The sequence below is a fragment of the Lipophrys pholis genome (assembly GCF_963383615.2).
Source record: "Lipophrys pholis genome assembly, chromosome: 2".
Taxonomy (NCBI): Eukaryota; Metazoa; Chordata; class Actinopteri; order Blenniiformes; family Blenniidae; genus Lipophrys; species Lipophrys pholis.
In genome coordinates this window covers 10,547,617-10,561,195 of record NC_137636.1, presented here as the reverse complement: position 1 = coordinate 10,561,195, position 13,579 = coordinate 10,547,617, and the positions used below count along the sequence as shown (strand labels likewise).

Here is a 13,579-nt window from a genome sequence, read left to right as displayed (position 1 = left end):
GGATGTGATGCAGTCTCAGGATATGTCGCAATAGTGCTTTGTCCACCAACTCATACAATCTGATATAGAGCATCAAATGCTATTAGATAATAATAAGTAATTTAAAAGTATTTTGCTGACAATTCTGGTGTTCAGTGACATTTTAATGTTTCAGCTGAACAGTGAATACAATGTGCCACCTTTTTTTCTTCACTCCGTAACATGGAGCTCCATGACCACGTCTGTAACAGGATCTGAATCATCAGGACTGACAAGGTCAGAGCCGCGGTAATGTGCTGGTCCCGCACAATTCAGTGGTCAGCAGTGGAAGTGACCAGGACATTTTCAACATCAATATTACTAGCAGGTCTGATTACATTTTCAATACAGAGTAGATACACACATTTTCCTTATTTTTATTTGTCAGTGTTGAAATGTTTAAACAATGTTTATGCCTACTTAAACCCCAAGTTTCTAACACTGAATTTTTATTTAGTTGTACATTTTACTTTCAAATTCATTTCTTTAAGATGTTTCATAAGTGTTTTAAATACTTTTGGATATTTTTCATATGGGTCGGTGTTAGTTAGTACATTTCGATGTAAGATACCCAATTGTGATAAATAAAAGAATTTGATAAGAAAACAAAACAACAGCTACCATTTTTGTGTTTGTTTTCATAGTACAGATGGACTTCAGATTGAATTCCTATTCTAACATGAAGAACTGGACAGCCTTTAGTGGGAATCCCTGCAGGTGAATTCACCTGCACACAGTTGTTTCTTATGAGCACAAACCTTTAATGTCAAATAGAGATTTTATCAACAGTCATACAGTTTATTTCTAGATATAAGCTGATCTTGAAAACCCACAGCATATTTCAAAACTGGGTTTGACTCAGGCAAAAGAGTTCAGTTCAGCCAGGTGCATTATTTTGTCATGTGTCAATAGGCAATAATAAAGTGAAATTATTGGAATGCATCATGTTTTACATTATTTGCATTGTAACATTTCACTTGTTAACATTTTGTGCTTTCAAGATCTGTTCCACTCTGTGCAGAAATTAGTTTTAAAACACAAGCAGCGCTTGGAGAGAAAAACTAAACCTGAACATTTACTTTGCAATGTTTCCCACTTTGTGAAAGGAAACAGCTGTTTGGCGAGAGCCCATCTCCTCACAGAGTCCCAAAACATGCAGTGCATCATTAGTGTCAGTACAATAAGACTGAAACACTCATCAAATAGTTGGAGACAGTTCTACCTTAAAATGAATAAACACCCACGGATACACAAAAACAGAGATCACTTGAGCAACAGGATACTACAAGCCAAAGTTACATTTCATTCAGACAACCGCCTCCAGTGGCTGCAGTAAATCTGATGAGAGCAAAGAAGGTGTTGAGAGACTGTGGTTCAGTTTACAAGCACATAAGGACATAACAGTGGATAGGTTGGGCACGGAAACGTTGGACTTTACGTTTGGGCGATGTTGTTCGCTCCCAGTTTCAAATACCACTGCAGTTAGGTTTTCATTCTTATGTCTAGTTGCACCTAGCTGACTCTACGTTTGTCTTCCTGCAATGAGGAAATCCTCGAAGAAACGGCAACATTTATGGTACTGCAATCTAAAACCTTTACTTGTCCCACAGTCCCAAAGTACTTCAACGGCGAGAAGCAGCTTAAACGGATACTCAACACTGTTAACTTGTAGCTGAAGTGCTTCACTTGAGTTAAGCCGCTACAGAAACGTGCCTCGTTTCCCACTTGGGAATGAAATATTTTTGCGGAAAATCAATGCTGCTGTCAGGTGGATCAAAAGTTCTGATCCATATCAAACATGAAGTTTGGTAAATGATAAAAGTCCTTGAAGTGTAGAGGTAGATAAAAGCTTCATCTTAGGTGCTGTATATCACAGAGTGACATATAGTTTTATTAACTCTGTGAAGTGTCATAGTTGCTGCTTGTGTGTACAGGGAAATAGCAAGTCTCTGAACATCCTCTGGCCATCACTCCGACAGCTCTGTGTCCTTCCAACCTCATTCGAAATGCATTACATTAGCAGGCTAGAATATACAAAGCATAATATTGTTTATGGGAAGCTTTGTACAATAACTTCCCTGTGGTTATTAGAAACCGTTGGACCATTAATTGAAATTTGCCCTTAATTAACTACACCAACAATGATAGCTTCCATCGTTTGAGGCTGTAGAAAATTCACCACCGAGTTTTCAAGTAGTGTGAAGTAAAATTAATGGGTCACTGCACCGTTTCCTTTTGTGGTTTAAGTGTTATTATCGGAGCAACAGAAAGGTCACCTTTATTAATCATAATAATTATTTACAGTAATTAGGCCAGATATCAAAGGACCACTTGACTCTGTTCTCGGAGAAAATTGATTTTTCACACTTAAAATGACTTCAAGGGTACGACCACCACGTATATTTTGTAAGCAGTAGAAAAAATTTTCTCAGTTATGACTGGCACTAATGTAGGACTGTGTCGCAGTTATTGTGTGGCTTATCAGTCATTTGACTTCTGATTGTTTTCCGAGGTAAGCTAATGATTAATTATTTGTGCTAATCATTTGTACATGGTTGGAATAAATAGAATTATTAGTTTATTCCGCAGCCTTATGTAACGGACCTCTCTGTGCACTTTACGAAGCTTAAAGATACTGTATGTTATATAACAAAGACTTTATATAATAGTAAGTCAGTGTCATAGAAATAAAAAAATTATATTATTCAGTGATTTGCTGAAAGATCTTTAAAGGCTTGTTCTTTGATATTTCTACATGTGAAATTTGAAATAATCAAAAAAAATATATATATTGAGTATTCTTTTTTGTTATGCCATGCAATTTTATGTTGTTTGTAAATATTTGATATCCCCTATGTTGCACTCTGGTAGACAATTCTGATTGTCTTGGCTCTCTTTGATTTCATGCGACCAGACCCAAACCCAAAAGACATCCCTGTGTCAGTAATCTAGATCTTGCTGAGTGGATTTTTCTCCTATTCTTGGCGTACAGCTCGATGTTGTCCATGTAGAGCAGGTGGCTGATTGTTGCCCCACTTTGGAATCAGTATCGGTATCCATTGCCAATATTTGTGATGATCTGACTGAGGGGTTCAGGCCTATAAAGAACAGCAGTGGTGGCAGTACACCCCCCCCCCCCCCCCCCCCCCCCCAGTATATGCCCTACTTGTCAACTTGGATGATTGGCTTATAGTTTGCTTCCAGGGTGGTCTTCCACAATCCTATGCAATCTTTATGAAGGGTCTTAGTATCCTGTTGACCTTGTACATTTCCCGACATTCCAATATCCATGTGTGTGGCACTGAATAACAGGCCTTCTTCTACTCAATCCAGGCGGTGTACGGGTTGATCTGTCTGTTCTTTCCATTTCTGGCAACTGCTCTGTCAACCAGTAGCTGGTGTTTGGCTCCTCTAGCAGTAGTAATAATTACTTCCTGTGCCTCACTCATGCTATATGCCTGTTGAGCTTAGCTGTCATGATGCATGACAGGAGCTTTCATGTTATACAGAGGCAGGTTATCTGTCAGTAGCCCGTTGGGTTGGTTCCCTGTTGAGGATCCTTCACTGCAGATGGGCCCTCGCCTTAGCAACTGGTTCATTTGTTCTGCTAGTCTCTTGCGAAGCAAAGTCGACCTCTTCAGCCAGTATGTATGATCATATTGGGCCCTGGTGATGGCCAACTCTTCATCTTAGACACTCTTTCTTGGATGTCAAATGTTCACTGGTTTTTGCTCTGGAAGGTTACTGTGGTCAGTTTTCAGGCCCACATCAGTATTTTGTGATGCTTCTCTTTCCCATATGCCTTTCCAGTATTTTTCTATCTCAGTCTGACCTGCTGTTAATATTTCCCTGCCATTTTGAGTACACCTTCACTCTTTCAGTGGTGAGCGTCCTGTTTATTTTCCTGGCTTCAATCTCTTTGGTGTATCTTTTTAGCCGAGTGGCGAGAGCCGTTAACCTCTGTTTAGCAGTTTCAAGTGCCTCAAGGATGAGGCTTGTTGTATTTTGTAGGTACCCCTTTATTCACCAAGTTCCCTTTATGTTTCTCTCTGCCAGCTGTCTAATTGCTCTCCATGCTGTCTTTATCTTAGCCTGTAACCATGTTTTCCATGGAAGATACTGGTTCTTATGCACAGTGTCGGTCTTCTATCCAAGCTCCTCGAGTTACTCTTCCTGTGCTGTTTATCAGCTTGTTGGTTTCAGTGATGGTTGTTGTAGGTATTGTGTTCTGGGCAGTGTTCACATCCAGGAGATTGTCTGAAGGTACTCAGCCTCGGTATTTGCTAGATCATCTTGTGGACATGACCGCTTTTTTGATCCTTCAATGTTTGATCCTTCCTATCATTGTGAAGCATAATTCACAATGATAGTGTGCAATAGTGTGTGTGTGTGTGTGTGTGTGTGTGTGTGTGTGTGTGTGTGTGTGTGTGTGTGTGTGTGTGTGTGTGTGTGTGTGTGTGTGTGTGTGTGTGTGTGTGTGTGTGTGTGTGTGTGTGTGTGTGTGTGTGTGTGTGTGTGTGTGTGTGTGTGTGTGTGTGTGTGTGTGTGTGTGTGTGTGTGTGTGTGTGTGTGTGTGTGTGTGTATATAGTACAGCATCCACCCACAGGCCAAAAACTTTTGGGGTTGTTTGGTTACTACTGCTGTAGGTGTGAATGTGAGACTGTGTGGGAGATTGTGTGTCTCGTTGTTTTTTATTGTGATGGACTGGTAGCCTGCGCAGGCTGCACCCTGTCTTTGCTCACAGTCACCCAGAAAGGCTCCAGCCCCCCACCAACCTGGGTCGGATAAAGTTGTATAGGAGACATATGGATAGATGAGTAATGATAACATTTTGTTTGTGTTTCCTGGCAGCGCAACACAAATCTAGGGGACTTTTTGTGCATTAATTTCTTCATGGCTATCATGTCCCAAACCCCAAAACACTTTCAAACAATGATTAATGATTCTCTTCAGGAATTTCTTTCCTTCCACCTCATTCACTTGATTTTTCTTTTCCTGTCCTGCTCCTTCTGTTATAGATCACTTCTCGACCCTGGACTGCAGCTTTTTGCAGCTGCAGACAAGTGGAGAAGAAAAAAAAATTCTCAAATGTGAAGCTCATCCAGGAGGAGTTTGATTTAGCACGCATTTTAAAGTATCGCTGTCAGTTCTCTGTCCATTTAATTGTCAAAAGCCAAAATTGGGTTTTAGATTGATATTTGATTAACTGTTTAAAAACCATACAAGCTTCATTATTTGAGAGATTTGGATGATGGATGATTCATCCATCAGCATGCAGCCATGTATTGACATATTTCCAAGTATTAAGATCCTGAAGGCCGGTTAGCTGAATGTTATCCAAGGTCAATAACTCTCAATGATAATTCCCTGGCCAAATATGTACTTTGGCCAACAGAGAGCGACTCACTCTTTACGAGCTGGCAAGCTGTAGCTGCAGTTTGAAGCCCCCAGTACAGCTTGTTTTTCAGGTAACAAGCCTTATAACCATACATAAAACCAACAGTGATGGGTGTTGATTATTTCATTCTGTTTGCATACTAATCCAGCAACTTGTTGGCTTATTTTTTAAAAACAGACTATTCTAAATTCAGTAATACAAAATACACATTCTTTCTGTGTTGACCTTATGTTGCCATTTAATGCTACCTTTAGTTCAGTGACATTCAATGGGGCGTTTCAAACATCCCCCAGAGATTTTGGTCTTTATTGACTTGATAGTATCATACAGTAGATTCACATTTGTTAACTGCACATCTATGATGTGAACCACCTCTTCCACCACATCTAAATGGTGATCAGTTGGATTGAGAACCATTGACTTTAGAGCTCATGTGACTACAGTGAACTCAGTACCGTGTTCAAGAAACCAGTCTGTAAAGATTTAGATGTGATTTTGCCGGAAGTTGCTGGAAGTAGTTAATCTGAAGAGTCCTACAGACTCTTAAGCTACTTGTCATAAAAGTTTATCAGATTTACACTGTGTAACTTCAACAGTGAGAGTGACTGTGCCATGTCGCTCACCACATATATTACTAGTATTTCAGTACGCAAGAATAACAAACATATCCTGTATGTCATCGATGTACTCCCTGTTTCCTTCAGGAAATAAAGAACTCAGCCCTTATTCAAGTAATATTTATGTTTAGGAAAATGCTCAGTGTGGAAGTAGACACACCATCTGGATGTAGTCCAACATTTCACCCCCTTGGAAAGCTATTGTTTTGCTGCAGTGCTGGTGCTGCTTTTGTCTTGTCATCTTTTCTGCTGCTGTTCTTTAGGTTATAAGTACGTAGCTGTAGGTTGTAGCATCGGCCAGACTTTATGGAATGGTCAATTGTCACATCTTGGAGACTGATTATGTTAGGCTGTCTACGGTCTCAGTACAGTAACAGCAGCCATCCACGAACCTCTTATTTCCCAAACTGAATACCACAGATTCTAAGCCTTGATCAACTAATGTGGAAAGTGTGTTAGTTAACAGTATTAACAGTAAGTGTGTGTGTGTGTGCATGCGTGTGTGTGATGAAGTCAGAAATTACTTCATTTAAGAAAACAGCAATGATGTACTGTATACTATGCATTTATTTTGAAGAACACAGTCATTTAGTGTCATATCTTTGGTTGAGAAATCAATAAACAGTGCGATAGAATGGCGAGAGATGGTTGCTTTCAGCTTTGATAATCATAGCAAGCATGTCATTTGCCTGTTTCTCCTTCAGCGTTAGGAAGTAATTATTATCAAAGCCATTCTTACAATTCAAATTTGCTGGTTATTCAATTCGGCTTTATTATCCAATATGTCCTTTGTACCTTGATTGAGTTTACATTGCTGCACGGAACTCTGTGTGATCTTGTGCAGACCGTGTTTGTTATGGTCTGAGATAGTCTTTGTAAAACTTAATTCAGTTTGAGAATGCAAATTTTTTTTTTCTTTGTACAGTTCATCGTACAGCATATCCTGAGAAGATCATTTACTTGATGAAAATAATTGTAATGTGTCATCGCTCACAACCCATTGAACTACACAGATGTCTTGAGTAGTAGTTTTTTTTATTCATTGCGTACGTGGCTGCATAGTTACTTAACCTCTGACATGTAATATGTGTAATATTAGTATAAAAGACTGCAGTTCCTTGAAGAGAGTATGGATTTTGTTCAAAAACTGTATGTCTGTAGTCTTTCATTTTATGGAATTTCAAAAGGCAGAAGCTCATCTGATGATTAGGATACATTTCTAAAAAAGCTTGAATTTCATCTGCTACTGTGTGCTACTACCTCGTAAAAAGAAGCAAAACGGGACAATGCATTTTGAATACTTTCCCCTTGCCAATACTTGAAAGGGTTTTTAATGTACAATTAGTATCAAATTAATTGTTAACATAGGAATCAATGCTGTGTGGTGACTATATTTGTCCACCATCTTGTAAGCACTTGAAATGGTAATACGGATATATTATAGCGTAGACAATACACAGGGGCGTTACATGACCTTGATTCAAATCTAATTGGAAAAAGAAAAGACAAAAGCCCTGCAGGCTCCTAATATTTAAACAAATGTTGGTGTAATGGGAGGTCATTTAGTTGCAAGGAAACTGGAATGAGTGACTAGGGATTAGTGCAACTGTGTTAAGTGTGGACTTACTGGGCCAATTCAACTAAAGAAATAAAACTAAGAAAAAGAAAAGAAACTGACCATGTGAGCTTTAATTCCCTAAAATGAAAATAGCATACTCTTTTATATGACTTGATGTAAGCGCTGTATATTCAGGCACTCACGCTGATGGTTCTATGCAGCGTGAAGTATTGTACAGGATCCCCACTTGGAGTATCAACAATGTTGAACTATTCAGAATTTGACTTTTGAACTCAGCTGCTGAATGAGTGTTTATATTACTCACTTGACAGAGTCAAGTAGAATAATACACTACACGTTCATTTTAACATGTAGTCCATGAGGCCATGACAGCTGTCATGAATCCTGTATCTGTTTCCTTTGTATTTCTGAGGAGTATTCGGGGTTCCGGCTGCAATTTGAAATCATTTTTTTTAAGAGATTGTTTATTTAAACAAAACAATCTTATTATTCTAGAACAATATTAATTCCCTAATTTAATTAGAAATGATGTGGAAATGAGGTACTTTCTTGAGTGCATCCTTCTTCTGCGACGCTTTTTTTTCAACATGGAGTTGGAGGTCGGGTGGAGCGGATCCCAGCTGACCGTGTACAGAGGCAGAGTACAGCATGGACAGGTTGCCAGTCCATCACTGTGTGAGCACAGAGACACAGGCAGTCCCACAACGTCACACCTACAGGCAATTTCAGAGTAATCACTTTTTACACTGTGGGGGGAAACTGGAGTACCCTCTCACATGCAGAGGAAAAACTCCTCACAGAAATGCCCCAAAGCATCGAACTTAAACCAGGATATTCTGGCTGTAAAGTGAGAATGCTCACCATAACATCATATTGCTAATCTTGCCATTAGTGGTAAATATTTCACAATGAATATACAGTAGTTGACAGTATTATTTTTTGTTTTATTATTAAATGAAACTTGAACCCGGAAACCAACATTTAAAATAGAATGCAATAATCTGAAACCATGATAAAAAAAAAAAAAAGAATACGGAATATGAAAATATTTCATTAGGAAATTATGAATCAATAAATCTGTGAAAAGTTTCTAGCATTTGATTTGATTGTATAACAGTCCCCTGCTTTACTATGAAAAAATATCTTCTGTACAGATGGATTAATTTTACTGCTTGACTAAAACGTCATTATCAGAAAAAGGCAGCTTTATTCTTTCCAGAAATGCCAGAAATGAAGACCAGAATTAAGGGTGTGATTGCTAGTGTTACTGTTGCGAATGAATGTCAGCCAACCAGAATACCCAACAAAGAGAGAGGAGCAGGATGGTTAATTATCAAGCCCGCGATGTGAAATGACTGCACTGTTTATTTGCAAAGAGAGGTGGAAGGATATTTGACATTTGTGCACGGAGAGATGTGTTATGATCGTACCCAACATTTATGTCTGTGCACGTGGGGACATGGGATTCTATTAAGCAGGCTTCAGTGAGACTCCCCAGTTAATTCAGCTTTTTTTTCTTTTTATTGTTCTCTTTGTTGGCTCAGCTAAAACTGAAGAGATACTCACAGGAGAAAAAAAGGAAATGCTTAAGAAGATAAAGAAGCAATAACATATTTGCTGGAATGCATCATTGCATTTGTGCAGTTACATGTCTATGTCTGATTAAGTAATTTATGGATTAAAATATGAACAGTCCAAGTGACATTATTCATACGGACTTAGTAGAAGTAGGTGTTTGAATGCTCGGAATATTGTTTGAGTAACTTTGTAAAAATTCCAGTGGCCAGTTTCTGTTCTTTTTTTTTTTTTTTTTTTTTCTTTAAAGTTTTGTTTAATTAAGTTTAGGATCCACCAGCGAGCTAATTTTCTTTATTTCTGACAAAAACTTCTGGTAAAATAGGCTCCTTGTAAGATCTGTGTGGGATTTTAACTCCTACTGACAATTAAACAACTTGTGAGTCAACAATGGGCAATTTCTTTGTCTCGTTGTGGGATCTGAAAAACTCCTCATGAGTCACAACATTGATTAGTGCATTTTGTGAATAGTATCTCTGTAATTTAACAAGCGTCAAGGTCAGAGAATTACCTGTTGATAAGTATTCATTGTCTGGTGATTTACTCCATTTGAATCTATGAAAGACGGCTATGATTGCTTCGACCACCATGCTTTCTCTCATATAGAAGAAACACGGGACTGAATCGGTAATACGTGTAGTGTAAAATTGATAATTGCTGTGAAAAGAATATACTGTTCACGCTGAAGGACATCTGTTGTGAAGCCTAATTTGAAATGACATTGTTACACAGTATGGGCTGCATATACTGAATCAATGGCAAATATATTAATAGAAATGAAACAGATGTGCTTGTCGCGCAATGGAAATTTGTTGCATGTTCTTCAGATTATTTGAAGCGAATGAAGCTTCTGTAACACTATATTCAATTATGGGCTCCCAGGCCAGCTGCTTCGGTGGACAAATAATTTGTTTCAGTGAGAAACTAATGCATCTGGGAATAATGGTGGGTTCACAGGATGATAATGTATACTAGTGTCTGTGTCTAAAACTTATGAATATTTTGTTACAGTATGCAATCAGAACCTTTACATTAATCATTCATAGTCCTTGTGGCCCATTATTTCTGCTATTAAATTATTAATGCTTTGGACTGACTTTCGTCACATTATCAAGTACCTCCTGTTGGCGGTTATACTCTGCTCCTGTATGTGCAGAGAGAGTAATAAAAGTAGACGTTAAACTACCATCTATGCAACCGCACTTCAAGAGCCTTTACACTTGCATATGCTTTGGTTTAGTTTGAATTATTGGAAAAAGATGTACTCTTAATATCTGTGTTCTGACCCAGTTGCATGTCCTTTCTACCCCTCCCTCCTCTCCCCCTGCCATCCATCCATCTAGAGTTCTTCTTGGAGCTGCTGGACAATTCTGAGAAGTCTCTTAACAGTATGTTCACGCGGACATATGGGAAGCTGTATATGCAGAACTCTGAGGTGTTTCAGGACCTGTTCACTGAGCTAAAGCGCTACTACACTGGGGGCAACGTCAACTTGGAGGAGATGCTCAACGACTTCTGGTCCAGGCTCCTGGAGCGAATGTTCCAGCTGCTCAACTCCCAGTACCACTTCACAGAAGACTACCTGGAGTGTGTCAGTAAATACACAGATCAGCTGAAGCCCTTCGGAGATGTGCCCAGAAAGCTGAAGGCCCAGGTCACCAGGGCCTTTATCGCTGCACGGACGTTTGTCCAGGGACTAATGGTGGGCCGGGAGGTCGCCAACAGGGTTGCTAAGGTGAGTTTCATTTCTCTTCCCATTGCTACTTCGACCGCTTCTTTGCTGCACATCTGTTGAGCGCTGTTGTATTTTGCCTTGAGATACAGCCGTATGCTTTAGAAATATGCCAGAAGTGGTTTATTGCTTGCCATAAAGTCTCATCTGGATTATTCTGTGGATTATTGTTGCTGCTATGATTTGATTATTGGTGTTCCATCGACTCTCAGGAAATAGTGTGAAGAGGATATGATGTCATACATAGTCTTTCTTAACCATCTTCTGTGATCTTCATGTCTTCAAACGTAATTATATTTATTTTAGCTTTTCTTTTTTTGCCTGCGTTGCATCTCTACTTGCTGGAAAGGCCAGCGTGAGATGTTTGTGCCTGTTGCACATTTCATTTGAGTCACCCACAGAGAGAAGAGCTTAGCCAAGACAATAGATTAAGCTGCGTGTCCCCTGAGATCTCTGATGGGCTTTTGTTTCTTGTGTTTCTCTTTGCTATTGTCATTTTTGTCATTTGCATACTCTTTGGGAGGTGTGTATAGGGAAAATTAGTGACATTTTCCATTCTGATTAATTTGATCGTGGGTTTGTTTTGGTTTGAGAAACTGCTTGATTATATTCTGTATAAAAATTCATTTTTTTGGAAGCTTTATCAATCGGCGGAGATTACAAATGTGTTTTCAGGGCTTAGTAGATAAGTTTTCTAATACCATGTTAAACAAATAAAGTTATGCAACAGTTTGTCAATGTCTAGACTAAAGAAATGTTATATAACCACAGCTGTTTGCTTTTGGTACATTGAATAGCTGCAAGGTTTATTTCCTATCTTGATACTAAAAAAGCAAACAGAGATCGAAAAACGTCATTAGTTTGTCAACTTAATGTATTTAAAGTAAGAAATATTGATTTAGATTTTAGTTGTACAGTGTGTTTCTTGACAAACTTGAACAATGGATATGAACGTGAAAGAGACGACTGTCACTGTTTTACTTATAACCATCATTCACTTTGCATTTTACAGAGCTCAATTTAAAGCTAACAGGGATGAACATGGATTTTTAAACATTGTCACTCAAGCAAATAAGTGTGACAGACTGTCTTGATCTTCACATATACAAATAGTTTCTCAACCATTCCCCGCTGATTTTATCTTCAAATATAAAAGCTAAAATTAGATGTTGGCGCACCACTTTTTCATCTAATAATTTCCCTGACAAACCGCAATGACGGTTTCAGTCTGGGAAAGTTGTTGGCCTTTCAAAAAATATCTTCCACCTGCTATTAGAGCCCAATCCTATAAAAACTGAACTTTTTTTACAAGTTCAAACATCGGGCCTAAAAAAAAAAACGGCCTCAGACTTCAGCAGCGATAAAAATCGTTTTTGTCGGCTTTTTAGCTCCATGCTTGCTGTCCTTTTGAATTCAACAGGGGAGATAAATTTTCAGAAGTACAAAGAAGAAAGAAAGTAGGAGCAGGAGTGAGAGGGCAAAGAATAGATGAGATATTCACACTTTGAGAGAGAACTTTCATCACTTTTATGTTGGAGGCTTAACTCCCAGTGATATGCAAAAGAAGATCATGGAAGGAGGTGGATTCTGAATAAAAGTGAAGGCATGATAATATATAAGAAATTAACTTCATGACCACATAAAAAAATAGAATGTGATTGGTCTAAAAATACACAGTCAAGACTTACTAGAGCCAAATGTGTATTCCATAATTGAATAATCCCGTCACCCAATTTTACGTAACTGATCATAAGCAATCTTCTGCAATGTTTTGCTGTCTCGCCAAAAAGAATACACAAAGAGTTTATTACTCGGAAGTATGGGACACTTTCATTTTTACAAATGAGTTAAACACTTAATTACACATCAAAATAACCGACTTTTGAATAGATGTTGAGAAGGTGCAAGAGCATGCAAAAGAAAAAAAGGAAAACATCTTTCAATCTGAATTATTTATTTCTAATAAAACAGTTTTTTAATGTGGTTTGATAGCTTTGATCGATAGTACATATTATGAGGCATTCTTTTTTTATATATATATAAAAAAAAAGCAATTCTTGGTTTGACATAACCATAATATATGTATAATTTGATATATATATATATATATATATATATATCAAATTACGGACCTTCCTTTAGGAAACATTTGTCAGCTTTCATCAGTGTCGTATCACAAGCTATACCATCAGCTTGATAAATGTTAGAAACATCCTCCTATTCCTCTTGTTCTTCAATTATTATGTAGGCCTGGGAATTGTGCAACCTTGTACATATAAATCAGCTGTTTTCTCTTTACCATACCCGACTGCCATACATGATCTCTTTTAATGTTCATTATGCCTTTTGGGTCTCCACCGAGCAGGCTTTCCTCCAGTCCTTCGTGGCATAGCCTTTTCAGATGAAGAGTTAAAGTGACCACCTCCATTCATCTGTCCTCGGCCTGAAAGGCCTCCCCAGTCTGGATCAAATCCCATATTCCCTGCTTCCTCATCAATTATGAAGTGGAGCCAGGAAACAGCGTGGCATTGCTGAAGGCTGTCAGGCTAGTGAACAACCGAGCAACTGAAGGTGAAAAGTTGCTTGACATGACAAATCACCTTGACCTGAGGATCACCCCTCCAGTATTGGCGGCTTTCTGTGACAAAAAGCCTCTCGC

At 38.5% G+C, this 13,579-nt stretch overlaps 1 protein-coding gene across 4 annotated transcripts in view; it reads left to right on the top strand.

The window, feature by feature from the left end:
- The window catches only part of gpc6a (glypican 6a), a 131,579-nt gene that overhangs the window by 55,096 nt on the left and 62,904 nt on the right, over nucleotides 1–13,579 (top strand). For all 4 annotated transcript variants that reach the window (XM_080490178.1, XM_080490176.1, XM_080490179.1 and 1 more), the window contains one exon: nucleotides 10,532–10,923. In XM_080490178.1, the coding sequence (XP_080346304.1) occupies nucleotides 10,532–10,923 (392 nt within the window). The remainder of the gene's footprint in view (nucleotides 1–10,531; nucleotides 10,924–13,579) is intronic.